At 52.0% G+C, this 15,994-nt stretch overlaps 1 protein-coding gene across 1 annotated transcript in view; it reads left to right on the forward strand.

The window, feature by feature from the left end:
* TLE7 (TLE family member 7) overlaps window positions 1–15,355 on the forward strand; it is a 222,886-nt gene extending 207,531 nt beyond the window's left edge. Inside the window, exons 2-11 of the mRNA XM_032155963.2 lie at window positions 3,041–3,113; window positions 11,903–12,300; window positions 12,423–12,445; window positions 12,592–12,650; window positions 12,991–13,206; window positions 13,313–13,554; window positions 13,755–13,896; window positions 14,042–14,195; window positions 14,576–14,649; window positions 14,962–15,355. Coding sequence (XP_032011854.1) covers window positions 11,990–12,300; window positions 12,423–12,445; window positions 12,592–12,650; window positions 12,991–13,206; window positions 13,313–13,554; window positions 13,755–13,896; window positions 14,042–14,195; window positions 14,576–14,649; window positions 14,962–15,066 — 1,326 coding nt within the window. The 5' untranslated portion in view covers window positions 3,041–3,113; window positions 11,903–11,989 and the 3' untranslated portion in view covers window positions 15,067–15,355. The remainder of the gene's footprint in view (window positions 1–3,040; window positions 3,114–11,902; window positions 12,301–12,422; window positions 12,446–12,591; window positions 12,651–12,990; window positions 13,207–13,312; window positions 13,555–13,754; window positions 13,897–14,041; window positions 14,196–14,575; window positions 14,650–14,961) is intronic.
* Window positions 15,356–15,994: the final 639 nt, after the last annotated feature.

Below are 15,994 nucleotides of genomic sequence, written 5' to 3' on the forward strand. Positions count from 1 at the left end.
CTAATTTTTTGTATTTTTAGTAGAGACAGGGTTTCAGTCTCACTCTCCTGACCTCATGATCTGCCTGCCTTGGCCTCCCAAAGTGCTGGGATTACAGGCGTGAGTCACCGCGCCCGGCCCTACAATTTTAACAATTGACACTTCCAGAGTAAGTGAAGACACCACAGGTTAAGGGCTCAGTTCTACATGACTGTCCCGCACTTCAGACACAAGTTGTAAGTAGAGGGTCCCCAGGTTACCCGTGCTTCTGTGTGACATGGCTACAAATTGGGGGTTCCCATGACCCCCTCTTCCAGTTCAGTAATTTGCTAAAACAGTGCACAGAACTCAGGAAAACACATTACTATTACCATTTTGTTGTAAAAGATACAAATGAACAGCCAGATGAAGAAGTACTTAGGGTGAGGACTGGAGGTCGGGTTATCTTCTCACTCAGACAAATGACGTGGTCCCACCCTTGTTTGCTATAAGTTTGCTCTAAGTTCACAGGGCTGTGAAAGGGCGGGGCCCCAATCAGAGGTAGTCAAACTGAATTTTATCCCCGGGAGAGTCCAAGGACAGCTGGGGGAGAAATGCCTAGAAAATGTATAATATATACTTTTAAAAGACACATCATCATTTTGCCCATTTCCAAGTTTTGGGTATCTTTTTTTTTTTTGGCACACAGATGAGAAAACACGTCTGAAGTGTCTTCATATCTCTGGGCCTCCGTTTGATCATCTGTAAAATGGGGTAATAGATAACCTGTCTCCCAGATATGGTTGTGAGGCCTGAATTACTTGCTTCCGGGAAAGGCTCAGCCAGAGCCTGGCCCAGAGGTGGTGAAGGGGGTGGTGGTTTGAGTGTGTGCACATCTGATGTACAGTCATGCACAGGTGCACACATGCAGGAAGCCCCCAAATCCTCCCATAGGCACAAGCAAGATGCACACACACACCCTCCCAGGGACACACACAGTGTACCCTGCAGACTTCCACATACACAGACACACATGGACACACATGGACCCCCCACATACACAGACATGGCGCACCCCCACATGCATAGACACACATAAGACACACATGCACACATAGACAAAGACACACCCCCTCACATACATGGACACACACACACGGTGTACCCCGCAGACCCCCACATCCACAGACACACCTAGTGGTACACATGGTACACCCTACAGGCCACACCCTCACATAGACGTTCCTGCACCGGCTCTCTGTAGCTCGAGGGCTGGTGTTGGCCAGGAGTGCTGCCTTGAGTATTTCAAAGGAGCCAATCCTGTCCGAAAGCTTGTCACATGGCACGGGACCTTGGTAGAGTGTCCTAAGGATGCCATCGTGTAAGTCTGCCCCACCCCAGGCATCCTGGGAGCTGGGCATGGGAGGAGGCAGCCCCTGGAGCCCCCAGACCACACCTTGGGGAGAGGGGAGAGCAGGACCCTTCTTCTCCTTGACCAGCCAGCCCTGTTCCTCTGGGCTGTTCCAGACCATGCACTGAGACCCTGAAGGGGTCCAAATCCTGGATTTACATTTAGAGAAACTGAGGCCCAGAGATGGATGGGACGACCCCCTGGTCATGCAGCAAACCAGGGGCTGATGTGGTCTCTCACCGGGGACAGAGGAGAGTTCAGAAGGCCAGGGCTCACCCCAGCCTTCCCAGTTGATGGACAGCCTCTGCAGGTCTCTGAGACATGGCAGTCCATAGAGGGGGACAAGAAGTCCTGCAGCCCTGGCTTCCCGCAGGGTCCACAGTTTCTTTGCAGTGGCAGGATCAAGGCTCAGACTCATCAGGATTGAGAATCCTAGAGGACATAACCTGATATCTCAGATCTGCCACCAATGTCCCATGTGACCCTGGGCCTCTCGGCCTCAGGCTCCTCCTGGTCAGCATACGGTGGGGATGGTCCCAGGACCCTGATGGTTTTCTCCCTCTCCGTAGGCTTGTTACTGTCCAGGGCAGGTCATCTGCTCAGACCTCAACGACTGGAGGGTGAAGAAGGCAGTCAGACACCTGCAAAGCCTCGTGAAGTCACATGACCCCACCACCCAGGAGACCGTGTAGCCTTGGTGTTCACCACACCAGTCTTGAGCCATGTGGGTGCAGTGGAGGCCTTACCAGGACAGCAAGAAACCTGAGCACAGGAGACTCCAGAATCCCGCACAATAGCACTTCTGCTTGTCTTCACTGGAGCCCTGGGCCTGGAAGCGGGAGGATTAAAGCCTTTCTCCTTCAGTTGGGATCTGCATGTTCTGTCCCTGCAGTGCAAGGTGCACACACCCACCTTGGCCTGTCACATTGGAAGGGACCTCAGAGAACACCTGGGCCTGCTCTGGCCAGGTCAGGAGGGGAAATGGAAGCTCAAAGGAAAACATGGCTGTCCTGTGTCAAGGCACCCGCAGGTAGAGGGGAGAGCCTGGTGAGAGGCCTAAGCAGGGCATCCATGCGCTGAGGAGCAGAGCTCCTGTGTCATCTGCACAGCCTCCCGGAGGCCTGGGGGCCCTCTCTCTGCAGGGGCTGGGGGTTCTGGGAAGAGGCTCTGGATTCTCTCCTGTTCTCTCTGCTCTGAAATCTCCACTCCTGCACATCTGTTATCTTCTGGCCTGGAGAGGATGAGGACATCCTCCGACACATTCCATTGCACTCCATTCCATTCCAGCACTGTCCGCAGGCCCCTTCCACAGGCCAGGGGTTGACCACCTGCTGGGGAACCCTATATGGGTCAACCTTGGCCTTCTCCTGGGGAACGCCCCAGCCTGGGGGAAGGCGGGGATCCCTGTAGCCCCTTGCCCTAGCTCGCAGGCCCGGAGACCCACTACAGACCAGGTGGTCCTTAGCACATCCTGTACTGGGCTGGGTCTCAGGGGACTCCCCTGCACGGTCTGGGCCACTTCTGCTCGCTTTCCGGCTTTCTCCTCCTTCTGGATGTCTCACTGTGCCGCCTGTTCCCCAAGTGGCTTCAGTGTTCCTGAGGCGTGGCCCCCACCCCCTGCCAGCCACCGAAATCCCACCCACCCTCGGCTCAAGCCCAGCCTCCAGGAAGCCTTCCCGACTACCCTGCGGCACGGAGCCTCCGTCCTCTGGTTGCCCCGAGGGACCTCAGCGCTCCCGCCACGGTAAGGAGCTGTTCTGCCGTGGATGCCCGCGCGTCTGCTGGTCCCCACCCCGCCATCGGCCCGCAGCCCCGCGGCCCACGTGCTCCCAGGCTGGGGCCGCCCGCGGAGGTGCTGGCGCCGGCGAGGCCGGCTGGAGTTGGAGACTGCGCGTGAGCGCCGGAGGGCCCGTCTGCCCCTGCGTCGGCCGTGGGCCCGCGCTTCTGACCCTCGGCCTCGGCTCTGGCCTCGGTGTGGAAGGGGGCAGGGGAGCGGGGCCCTGCGTCCGGAAGTCTGCGCCCTGCGCGGTGGGCGGAGAAGCCACGAGGAGTCCTTGCCGCCCCCGGCCCTTGGTGCCCCCTGGCGGCCGGCGCGCTCGCTGCACCCCTGCCCGCTTTCCAGGAGCGCGGGAGGAAAATCCAAGAGCCAGGCCCCTGGGCGCCAGCCAAGCGAGGGCTCGACCCTGCCCGACCCAGAGGAGTAGCCCTGTCACAGCTGCCCACGGCCGGAGTCCTGGGGCAGCGGGTCCGAGCTGCTGGTGGGAAGCTTCCCGTGGATCCGCTGGGAGTGGGGGCATGCGGGTCTGTTGGGGGCGGAGATGACCTCAGAGACCCTAACCTAGCAAGCCCGGCCGCTCACGCCGCGCCCTGCAGGCCAGAATCCCAAGGAGGCGCTGAGTGGTTAGTGCAGCCATTGCAACGCGGTGGCGCACGCCTGTGATCCCAGCACTGTGGGAGGCCGAGGCGGGAGGATTGCTTGGGGACAGGAGTTCAAGACCAGCCTGGGCAACAAAGTGAGACTCTTGTCTCTACCAACAACAACAAAAAGTAAACTTTTCTTACAAAACAAATCGAGTGAAATCCTGCTGCGAGGCCCACATTGTAGAGTTGCTGTCGAGGACTGTGGGGGAGGTGGAAAGTTGCCGGCGGGCTCCTGAGAGTGACTGAGCAGGGGGCTTTGGTAACAGGTCCATGGGGAGATAAGGGATGGACCCAGGACAGAAATCGGAATGCAGGATTTGGGAATGCAAGCTTCCCATGGCAGGGACGGGACGCGAGGTGGGTGGGAAGAGCAATGCATGATGCGGGAGACGCCACCGTGCTTGTGGGAAGGGCAACGCCACCATGCTGGGAGGAAGGGGCCTTGGCAAGGAATGGGGAGTTGGGGCTCCCCGTGACAGGGAGGTAGGAGGTGGGAGGAAGCGTCAGGGACTAGGGGAGCAGCGAGGAGGGGCCTGGCCATGCATTATCCTTTCCAGGTGCCCGCCAGAGGGCGCGCCAGCTCTCAAAGATCTGGAGGCTTACAGTCGCAGTTCTGCCCAGATGACCCCATCTCTGGCCTTTGTGTTGACCCACTAGGTGCTGGGGTCCCACCCGCCATTTGACTACAGTTGCCCGTAGCCTCCGGGCTGGGGCACCTGCAGCTGAGTGGCTCTTCTAGGGGAGCAAAGGGAAGAAAACCACCAGCTAAACTGCCTGGAATTTGCTGGCTAAAGGGGAAGAAGGAAAAATGCTGTTGGGATTTGCAGCACCCCTAAGTCATGACCCTGTGTCTGGTTTTGGGTCTTTCTTGTAAAATACACGTAACATGAAATTTAACACTTTAGCTATTTTTTTTTTTTTGAGGCGGAGTCTCGCTGTGTTGCCCAGGCTGGAGTGCAGTGGCCCGATTTTGGCTCACTGCAACCTCTGCCTCCCGGGTTCAAGTGATTCTCCTGCCTAAGCCTCCCGAGTAGCTGGGATTACAGGTGCCCACCACCATGCCTGGCTCATCTTAGCTATTTTAAAGTGTACAATTCAGTGGCATTAGGTATATCATAATGTTGTACAACCATCACCACCCTCTAGTTGCAGAACTTTTTTGTCATCCCACAAGGAATTCCAGACCCATTAAGCAGTGGCGTCCCATGCCCCTTTGCCAGTCGCTGGCAACCACTAACCTGCTTTCTTTAAGGATTGGCCTTTTCTGGATATTTCATGTAGATAGAATCATGCAGTATTGGGCTTTTGTGTCTGGCTTATTTCACGTAGCATATTTTCAGGTTCACCCAGGTGGTAGCATGTATCACAACTTCATTCTTTTTACAGCTGAGTAATGCTCCGTTGTATATTTACACCACATTTTGATCCATTCTTCAGTTGGTGGACAATTGGGTTGTTTCTTTTTGGCTATTGTGAATAATGCTTCTGTGAACACTGGTGTCCAAGAAATGTTTAAGTCTCTGTTTTCCATTTTTGGGAGCATATACTTAAGAGTGGAGCTGCTGGGTCAGATGTTTAACTCTGAGGAGCTGCCAAACTGTTTTTCACGGTGGCTGCTCCGTGGTATTCCTATCAGCAGCGTAGGAGGGTTCCAATTTCCCCACATTCTCACCAACATTTGTTATTTTCTGTGGTTTTGGTGGCTGTCATAGCCATCCTAGGGCGTGTGAAGTGATCTATTGTCTGTGGCTTTGATTTCCATTTCCTGGATAACTGGTGAAGTGGAGTGTCTTTTTCTTTTAGCTGGGTCCCAGCCTCCAGTCTTGTCCCCTCCCCCCAGTCTATCCCTAGAAGAACAGGCCGAGTCCTCCTTCTGAAACCCACCTCTGATTATGTCTCCCCCAGCTCAGAACTACCCCCAAATGCCTTCCAACTCTCTCTGGAAAGGAGGACACATTCCTGCCCTCCCTGCCTCCAAAACACACACCCTCTGTGCTCCAGCCCCTAGAAAATTCTCCCAATCGCTAAAATCCAATCCTTTGCCTCTGCCCTTCTGTCTGCCTGGAACAGTCTCCTATGCTCTCTGCTACCCTGCTTCCCCCGCTGAGTCCTTCCATCCTTCTGACCTTACCTACTCCCTATCACCTTTCACTTCCAGGTTATGTGACTTTCTCTGGGCTCACACCCACCACCCCTTTACAGCCCTCCTCCTCCACCATGTCACTTTCCACTCTGACTTGTAATCTCCAGGTCAGTGGTCAGTTTCCCTCCAAAGAGGGAATTCCACACGGGTCATGGTCAGCTCTGTGGGCCCAGCCTCATCTCCTAGTACCCAGCACAGCGGGGGTCAGTAAGACTGTGCCAACTGACCATGGGGATGGAAAGGTGGTGGGGAAGGGGCACAGGTGTGTTTGATTACTATCATCAGCCCTGTTTGCTTTCTCTGTGTGGAATCAACTTTACCCTGGTTCTGACAGTTTTGGTCAAGGGGGTCCCACCTGTTGCCCACATACACCTGAATTTCAACTATGGCATATCCTGAGCTCAAGCTGGGTCCCTCTATCCACGGCTGAGGGACAAGAGGATGCGCTGTCTGTCCATCCGGTTATTTCTAAAGTACCAATTGCCTTTAACTTGCCTCTGGGTTTAAGAACCATGGCTCTCTTTGACTCTTGCAACTCCTCGGGCTGTCCCCATTTTCACTTTTTTTTTTTTTTTTTTTTTTTTTTGAGATGGAGTCTTGCCCTGTCACCCAGGCTGGAGTGCAGTGGTGCGATCTCGGCTCATGACAACCTCTGTCTCCTGGGTTCAAGTGATTCTCCCTGCCTCAGCCTCCTGAGTAGCTGGGATTACAGGTGCCCCCCAATATCCTTTACCTTTAGCGAGCACATCTGCACATTCCAAGTTTAATTACAGCTCCTTTTGGTTTCTTTTCTTTTCTTTTTTCTCTTTTCTTTCTTTTTCTTTTTCTTTCTTTCTTTCTTCCTTTCTTTCTTCTCTCTTTCTCTGTCTCTCTCCCTCTCTTTCTCTCTTTCTTTTTTTTTGATGAAGTCTTGTTCTGTCACCCAGGCTGGAGTGGGGTGGCGCAATCTTGCTTCAGGGCTCCGCCTCCTGGGCTCAGGTGATTCTCCTGCCTCAGCCTCCTGAGTAGCTGGGATTACAAGCATGCCACCACGCCTAGCGAATTTTGTATTTTTACTAGAGACGGGTTTCACCATGTCGGCCAGGCTGGTTTGAACTCGTGACCTCAGGTGATCCACCCGCTTCAGCCTCCCAAAGTGTTGAGATTACAGGCGTGAGCCACTGTGTCCGGCCACTCCTTATGGTTTCTTATAAGTAGAGACACTAACAGAAGATGGTGTGTTCCTCCTCTTGCTTTCTGAGGATGCTCCACTCTACAACAGAGTAGTTTCTAATAAACTTGTTTCTTTCACGCTGCACTCTGTGACCTGCCTTTAATTCCTTCCTGTGTGAGATCCAAGAACTCTTGGGGTCTGGATCAGGACCCTCTTTTTCCAGCAACATTATGTTGAAGGCAATAGGCAGCCACAGATGTTCTGGGGACAAGGGGTGTGTAAGTGAGGTGGAGGGGAGAAGGGAGAGGCAGAGAGCTTTGGAGGTTGGAGGTCAGGGGTGGTAAAAGATTCCTCTGTAAGTAGCAGCCATCTCAGGACTTCTTCAAAAGAAGGGAGCCAATGAATGAGAAAGAAGCCAGAGGAGAGGAGAGAGTAGATTCAGTGGGGGAAAGGGGGTGATCAGGGAATGGAGGCAAAAGCAAGGAGTGGAGGAGGAAAGGGGTCCAGCTTCATCACCCCTTCCTCTCCTTCCAGAAAGGGACTATCAGACCGAAGGGTTCCTCTAGTGCCTCTCAGATGCTGGTCCCCAGCCTGGTGGCAGCAGCAACAGCATCACCAACAGCATCGGGAACTTGTTAGAAACACAGTCTCGGGCCCCACTCCATGCCTACTGAATCAAAATTTCTTTTCTCTTCTCTTCTCTTCTCTTCTCTTCTCTTCTCTTCTCTTCTCTTCTCTTCTCTTCTCTCTTCTCCCTTCCCTTCTCCTTTCCCTTCTCCCTTCCTTTTCCTTTCCTTCCTTCCTTCCTTTGTTCCTTCCTTTCTTTTCTTCTCTCTCTCTCTCTCCTCCCTCCCTCCCTTTCTTTTCCTTTTTTTTTTTTTTTTGAGACAGAGTCTCACTCTGTCACTCATGCTGGAATGCAATGGCGCAATCTCAGCTCACTGCAGCCTCCACCTCCCAGATTCAAGTAATTCTTTTGCCTCAGCCTCCCAAGTAGCTGGCATTACAGGCATGCACCACCATGCCCAACTAATTTTTGTATTTCTAGTAGAGACAGGGTTTCACCATGTTGGCCAGGCTGGTCTCAAACTTCTGACCTCAGGTGATCCACCTGCCTCGGCTTCCCAAAGTGCTGGGATTACAGGCGTGCACCACCATACCCAGTTAATTTTTGTATGTTTAGTATAGACAGGGTTTCACCATGTTGGACAGGCTGGTCCTGACCTCAAGTGATCTGCCTGCCTCGGCCTCCCCAAGTGCTGGGATTACAGGTGTGAGCCACCATGCCCAGCCCTGAATCAGAATTTCTGGGAGTGGGTCCACCACACTTTTAACAAGGCCTCCAGGGGATTTGATGTGTGCTCCAATGTAAGAACCACTGGCTGAGAGAGCCACGAAAAAGAGAGGGTTCCTCAGTCTTTGCTTTCAGGGACACTGGTAAAAGATTAGAGGCCCAGAGCCAGGCAAGTTTGGGCCAGAGCAGGGTAGGAAGAGGAAAGCGGCCCCATGTCCCTCCCACAATCACCCACTGTTGGCTTCAGGCCAAGATCAGCCTTCTCAAGCAAAGGAGATTCACCTGGAGCTGAGACTCTGACTCTTGGCTCTGGCGAACAGCTCAACTCAACTCCGCATCTTTGCACAGACACTGGCTCTTGTAGGGTGGTTTGAATCCAGTCCAAAGACGTATCCCCCTAAAAATGTCTCCCTCTACCTTGCCTCCTGCCATGAAAATACTTGGTGGATCCCTGTCTTACTAACTCCCATTCAAGGACTCATAGGTTAACCTGAGATACCGCCAGCAGCAGCTTGGCTCAGCCGGGTTGGTTGTGTGGCCACGCCTGGTGATTGATTGACAGCAATTCAGGGCCAGGATACCTGACCGAGGTTCTGACCCAGGGCTTGATGATCCATTAGGCTCACGTTTAAAAGCAGCAGCACCACAGGATAGGGGCAGCACCTGTGTGTGGAAGGGAGGGTGTGGGGCTGGGAGAGGATGTGGGGATTCTTATGCCTGGCTGGGTCTTAGCTTGGCTGACTTCCCATGTCTAGGGTTTGACCTTCTTCCTTCAGAGGTGAGTTTCCTGCCATGGGGGTTTGGGTGAGCCCCCAGCACCAGCACTTTGGGGGCTTTGGAAAGAGAGTTGTCTGGTAAGGGGGTGGGGATCTCTGTGTTCCTAGCTCTGGGAGAGAGAAGAGAAGGGAATCAGTGACACTGACTCTTCCTCCTGCTCTTTCTGGAAAGCCTTGTTTTATTCTTAGGGTGAAATTCTGGCAAATTTGGAGTCTGAAGTCCTGGTTAAATAGCTTCACTGCTTTTAAGCTTTACGTAGCCCCCAAAAGGGGGTCTGAGCAGTGGTGGTCTCTGCTGGGAGTTTCCATGCTCCATGCTCAGCCCCGGGGTCTCCAATTAGAGGATCCTGACGCAAGTCAGGGAGAGTGTGTTAAATTATTTAAACAACTAAGAATCAGGAGGATCATTTGGGGTGAGATGAGAAAGGCTCCAGATCCAACCATTTTTGACATAGGTTTGAATATCCAGAAATATGCAGAAAAGGTACTGAGTTATGCAGTGACAAATCTCCCTCCCATTCTTCTTTCCTATTTGCCAATTTGCATCTCTGAAAGGCAACTACTGTTTCTAATTTCTTATATAAAAAGATATACAAAGATAAATTTAATTTCCATTTTTCTTTTACATAAAAGTTGCATATTTGGCACATTTTTCTGAACATTGCAGTTTTCACCTACTTATTAATACACCTTGGAATATTCCATATCAATGTATGTGTCCTTGTTATTTTATTTTATTTATTTATTTTGAGACAGAGTCTCACTCTGCCACCCAGGCTGGAGTGCATTGGCACGATCTGGGCTCACTGCAACCTCCGCCTCCCGGGTTCAAGCGATTCTCCTGCCTCAGCCTCCTGAGTAGCTGGGATTACAGGTGCGTAGCACCACACCTGGCTAATTTTTGTAGTTTTAGTAGAGATGGGGTTTTACCTTGTTGGTCAGGCTGGTCTCAAACTCCTGACCTCATGATCTGCCTGCCTCGGCCTCCCAAAGTGCTGGGATTACAGGCGTGAGCTACCATGCCTAGCCATGTCCTTGTTATTTTTAATAGCTGCATACTATTCTACCATATGGCTATACTCTAACTTATTGCACCAGTCCCCTCCCATGGCCATTTGGGCGTTGGCCAGTCATCTGCCAAATCCCAGGCTGGAATGCCGTGGTGCAATCTTGGCTCTGCAAAGGTTATAACAAACAAACAATGTCCCAACATTGTCACAAACAATGCTGCTGTTCTCCAGCTTGTACATCTATTATTTTGCATATATCCAACTGCACCTCTAGGGTACATTTTTAGAAGTGGAAGTACTAGGTTAAAGGTCACTGCATTGGTAATAATGGTGGATATTGCCTTCCTTCTAATAGGGAGGTAGGAAAGGAGGTAGTTTAGAGCTATGCAGGACAGGGTTGGAACCTCCTCTCTGTGTTTTCTAGCAGTTTGATCATGGACCCAATGCTCTGCAAGCTCCAGTTTTAAAAAATCTATAAAATGGGGCCCATATAGTTGTGAGCATAAAATGAGATCAGCTATGTAAAGCATTTAGTTCAGGGCCAAACACACAGAGAAGTAAAACTCTCCCCTGCATCTTCCCAGGGGCAGGCAGCCTGGGCCCCCCTCTGGTGCTTGCCATAGAGTTCATGGGTGTTTGAGAGCCAGCTATTGAGCCTGGCTGTCAAGCTGGTGGTTCTCACTGGAAGATCCTTTCCCCACCCATTGTCTTGTCCCATCCATAAGGCTCCTGATATGCTCTGTTCATAGAACCCTGGGTCTCTCCAGGGCCTCCCTAGGGCTGGCTGTTGGGCAGGAGCCTTCCTGAAGGAGAGTATTTGGTCTACTTAAATCCTCAAAGCTCTGGTCCCTGACACATGCCTCAAATAAGTGTACTATCTTCTATTGATTGTTTACCACTAGCCTTGTACAGTGTCGAGTATTCTACTTGAGTGATTGTATGCAGTTCTCAGAATTATCCCACAGGGTAGGAAATAGTAATCACCTCCAAGCCAACTTCATCATTAGATAGCCTTGCCCCGTCCAAGTAGGACACCTTATATTCTTATGATCTCTTGGGGTTTCCTCCAACCCCTCCAGGAGGTAAGAGACACATGGTGTGTGTGGAGTTTCCTGTTGCCTTATATTTTATTTAGCTTAGGTATGAGCCCTCATTTGAAATGTGTACAGCCAGATGAAAAGGTGAGTTTGATTTTTTTGAGACGGAGTCTTGCTTTGTTGCCCAGGCTGGAGTGCAGTGGCGCAATCTCACCTCAGTGCAACCTCTGCCTCCCAGGTTCAAGTAATTCTCCTGCCTCAGCCTCCCAAGTAGCTGGGATTACAGGCACGTGCCATCATGCCCGGCTAATTCTTGTATTTTTAGTAGAGATTGGGTTTCACAATGTTGGCCAGGCTGGTCTCAAACTCCTGGCCTCGTGATCTGCCTGCCTCGGCCTCCCAAAGAGCTGGCATTACAGGTGTGAACCACTGTGCCCAGCGGGTGAGTTTGATTTTTAAATGACCAGAAATGCAGTCCATTTGCATAAAATGAAAAATACAATGCCTGGCACTAACATCTCAAAGTGCTTGTGTGACGCTTTCACTCTTAACATCATTGCCGCCAACACCTAATATAAAAAGTTAGTTGGCAACCACTCTTTTGAATCTTTTCACCAAAGGAGATGTCTTCTGCCCCTTCTAAAGAGACCCTACAGAGCACATGTGCGTAGCTGCCTCTCTTTTTTTTTCACCTTACAGGGGATCAGGACACATTGGGAACCCAGGATCTGTTTGGCGGGTCTATTTATCAAGCCCTAGAACCAGGCACCTCACTGATCTAAGAACATGAGTGGAGAGAAGGAAGAGGCATTGTTCAGAATGTTCGGGGCTTATGGTGAGCCAGAGGAGAGGAGGGATGTGCCAGAAAGCTCTGGTGTTTCCTCTCAGCTTGAGCCGCAAGTGCAGCAGCGACTGGCCAGTCTGTATGGAGTGTCCTGGCAGCCCCCAGGTCCCCCGATACAGCACAGCCCTGCTGATCAAGAGACAAGCATGGTGACCCAGCAGCAGTGGCATCTCCAGGGCCTGGGTAGATCTGAGCTCCAGGCCACTGGGCTCCCTGATGCACAACCAGGAGAAGCAGCAGAGTCCAGCCCAAGGCAGGTCTTGCTTGAACCTGACTCAGTGGTGGTGGCAAGGTGGACTGGGGAGAGGGCATCCCAGCAGGAAGCTCTGTGGCTCACCCTCTTGTCTCCTCCCTCCCTCTCTCCATGTGTTGTAGCTTCCTACTGGGTTCTGAGGTTGGTGAGTACCAGTCATGGTGGTGCGTGTGGTCACCCAAGCTGGGCCCCAGATGGGGGACTAGGAACGGGGGCCTGGTGTCAACAGAGCAGGCTTCTCCCTGAAGCATGGGACTCTGTGAACAGGTGGGCATTGCTCTTTCCCTGCAGGCCAGCCTTACTCTTCTTCCCCTCCCAGTGAAGAAGTCCTCTCATTGCTCAGAGCAATTGTAAGTGTCTAACTTCATACTCGGGATCCTTCCTTTCCCACCTACCCCCAATCAAGAAACCATGTGTCTGCACTTTCACTCTCTGTCCCATAGGTAGGGGGGTGTCCTGGGCTCCTGCTGCTTTTGAGCTATGTTCCCTGTTCCCCCATCCTGAGAAGTAGGGTCTTCAGCTCACAGTGTCATTTCTTTAAGAGCTGTGACCCTGGGAACCAGGGGCCAGGTTCTATGGTTGGGTGGGTGGATGGGTGGGTGGTTAAGAATCTAGCTGGAAGACAGGAGTGGACTGTCCTATTAATGATAGCAGGTCAGGGCCACTGCTACCCACCATCTCCCTGCCCAGCCCCCCATTCCAGATGAAGTTGTGATCAGGCAGAAGAGGGCCCCACAGGGCTCCTGGAAGGTTGGCACACTCCTCCATGGAAAGAGAGTCTATGCTGTGGCCATCAGTGGCTCAACCCACCACGTGTACACATGTGGCTCCGGCTACATCAGGGTGTGGGATGAGACTGTGCTGCATGCGGGGGACAAGGCCCCTCGGGCCCAGCTGGACTTGCAGGTGAGGGGGATCCAAAGCAGTACTCAGAGAACTCCGACAGGGCCTCTGACGTGAGACCCAGGGTCGGTGCCCCAAGGGGATACCAGTGTGTAAACCCTTCCTACAGCATCCCCAGGACTGTGTTGTTACCTGCAAGCTGTTCCCTGATGAGCGGAGCCTGATCACAGGCGGTGCGTCCCAGGCTGTGACTCTCTGGGACTTGGCACCCACCCCCCAGGTCAGGGCACGGCTGACCTCGACAGGCCCCACGTGCTATTCTCTGGCTGTCTCCTCTGATGCCCATATCTGTTTGGCTTGTTTCCGTGGATTTGTTGAGATTTGGGATTTGCAGAACCAAATCTTGATCAGGTATGACCTCCCTCCAGAGCCACTGAGGTGTACCTGGGGGAGGGCTTGCCAGTGAGGTTCACTCTCCCCTCTTTGCATTAGGGCTGGGCGAGTCAGTGTAGAGGATATATCTGGGGTACTCCTAGAGGCTTCCTGACCCTGAAACTTCCCGGGGGCCCAAACCATTCAGTGACCCTCTGAGTTGTTTTCCCACCCGCCAGGAAGCATGAAGTTCCTGTATACGGGTCCCGATGTGTGGACATCACCGGCAATATATTCTGGACAGGAGGTGAAGACACCACCCTGTATTCCTGGGACCTGAGGAGCTACCAGAGGCTGCACCAACACAACTTACAGAATGAGGTGCCCGGCTGGCCACCACTGGCAGAATGCCACCTGCAGTGGAGCCATGCATGGAGGCAGGGGTGGGAGTGTGAGCCTGAGAGGTGGGCACAAAGGATGGCGTTGGCAACTTTGAGTGCTGACCTCAAACCACTTCCACGAACAGATCCTCAGCATTACCCATGACCCCGGTGAAGAATGGGTATTGGCGGGCCTGAGAACAAGTGACATCGCATTCCTTCACACTCGTCGGAATGAGCAGTTCAAGGCTGTCATGAAAAAATACACCCGCCACCACAGCCTCAAGTTTGCCTCCTGTGGTGAGTGAGAAAAGCCAGGTGACACCTCTGGGTGTCTGATTTTGAACTTGCTGTCATCTCTTCTTTCTCTATTCACCTCCCTTTCCTTTTCTGGCTCCCTCCGTAATGGGAGATCCTGCACAGAATGATAGCCCGAAGACACAGGCAGACTGAAGAGGCATGAACCCTACTTGATTGTCCTGTTGTTCCGCAATAACCATGATCTTGTGTGTGGTAGGAGGGTGGGGGCAGATAAGGGAATGGCTTGGGTTGTGTGTCTGATTTTCATAGATAGGGAAACTGAGGCAGAGAAAGACTTGCCCTTAGTCTGGTTGGGGACAGTGCTGGAACTAGAATGCAGGATTGGTCTCTGGCCTCTCATCTGTTCGTTCCTTCACCAGGGAGCTATTTTGTGACGGCGATAGATACGCGCCTCAGTGGCTTGGAGGCACCTTCTCTACAAAAGTTGTTTCAGGTACCGGACACAGAGGGATGCCCAAACCCAGGCACTGGGAGCTTATAGCTCCAGGTCCCAGTTGGTTGGATTCCAATGGGTGTTGGAAAACACCTCTGAGATGGCACCCAGGGCCATTTTACAGAGTAGGGGAAATGAAGACTTCACATCCTATGAACTCCCAAGTCACCTTGATCCCTAAGACCTGTCCCTGTCCTCCGCCTGAGCCTTAGGTCTACACTGAGCCTTGAAACAGCCCTAAATGAAGCCTTCATGTCTGGCCCAATCCTTGCCCCATATGTGATCCCTGTTTTGGCCCTTCCATCCATCTAGATAGAGGAGTCTTCAGGTATCCTGTGCTGTGACGTGTCCTCTGACAACCAGTATCTGGTCATGGGCTCCAAGAGCAGTGCCACTATCTACCAGCTCTTGTATTAAAGGTGGCATGCCATGGTCCTGACAGTGAAGACCCAGTCTTTGGGCTGGTGTGGCTGTGAGGATAGCTTCAGAGTGCTGGACACCTCTAACACCTGCCATCCCCTCTGCCTTAGCTTGGGTGGCAGGTCATCCCTCCCCTCCAGTAGCCCACTCTCAGCCTGCACTCCCAGATTTTAATCAGATGGCTTGGAGCTTTTTCCTTTGTTATCTTTCTACTACTGATTTCTGGGTTTTGGTAGGAAATTTGAGATCCCTTTGTAATGAATAAAATAGCAAAGCAGAAAGCAAAATGGCCTGGATATGTGTCCCTTTCTTTCAAGTCACAAACTCATTGTGATAGATTGCTTATGCCTTCAGCAAATTTCAGGGTGGGGAAGGAATTTTAGACCAGATTTAGTTTTGTTTGTAAACTTTTTTTTTTTAAGCAGGGAATTTTTGGAATCTTAAAGCTCAAGAAATGTAAGTCCACGTACCAACTTTCAGATAGTATCAGGGAGTTGATAGATAGACCAACAATGTTCAACTCTTGACTCAGGTAGAAGTCCTAGAGCTGGTCTAGCCAGGTTCTGAGGACAGGTTCCCTTTTTGTGCCTAACTTCAGTGATGGAGAAGCTCCCTGCTTCATGCTACTTCACTTTATTTGACTCTTTAAAAGTCCTGATGCTAATTCTGGTGTTTGGTGCTAATCAAAGCTACCTAGCTCACTGTTTCGGGAGTTTTCTCATGTTTGAAAATGTGACAATGTAGTATTACATCTGGGCTTCACCAGGCTGGAAAGGGCCCAGCTCCTGGAAAAAAAGCCATATAGGCCTGCTTTCTAGTCTTCTTCCATCAGTGTCCTCTTTTTGGCTTGGTGTTTGTACAGCTGAGACTGCCAGCTGCCCACTGAAGTTCATGGCTTAGAGTTTTCCCTGGGAGGAAGCTGCAA

Source organism: Hylobates moloch, unplaced genomic scaffold (genome assembly GCF_009828535.3).
Source record: "Hylobates moloch isolate HMO894 unplaced genomic scaffold, HMol_V3 SCAFFOLD_6, whole genome shotgun sequence".
Classification (NCBI taxonomy): domain Eukaryota; kingdom Metazoa; phylum Chordata; class Mammalia; order Primates; family Hylobatidae; genus Hylobates; species Hylobates moloch.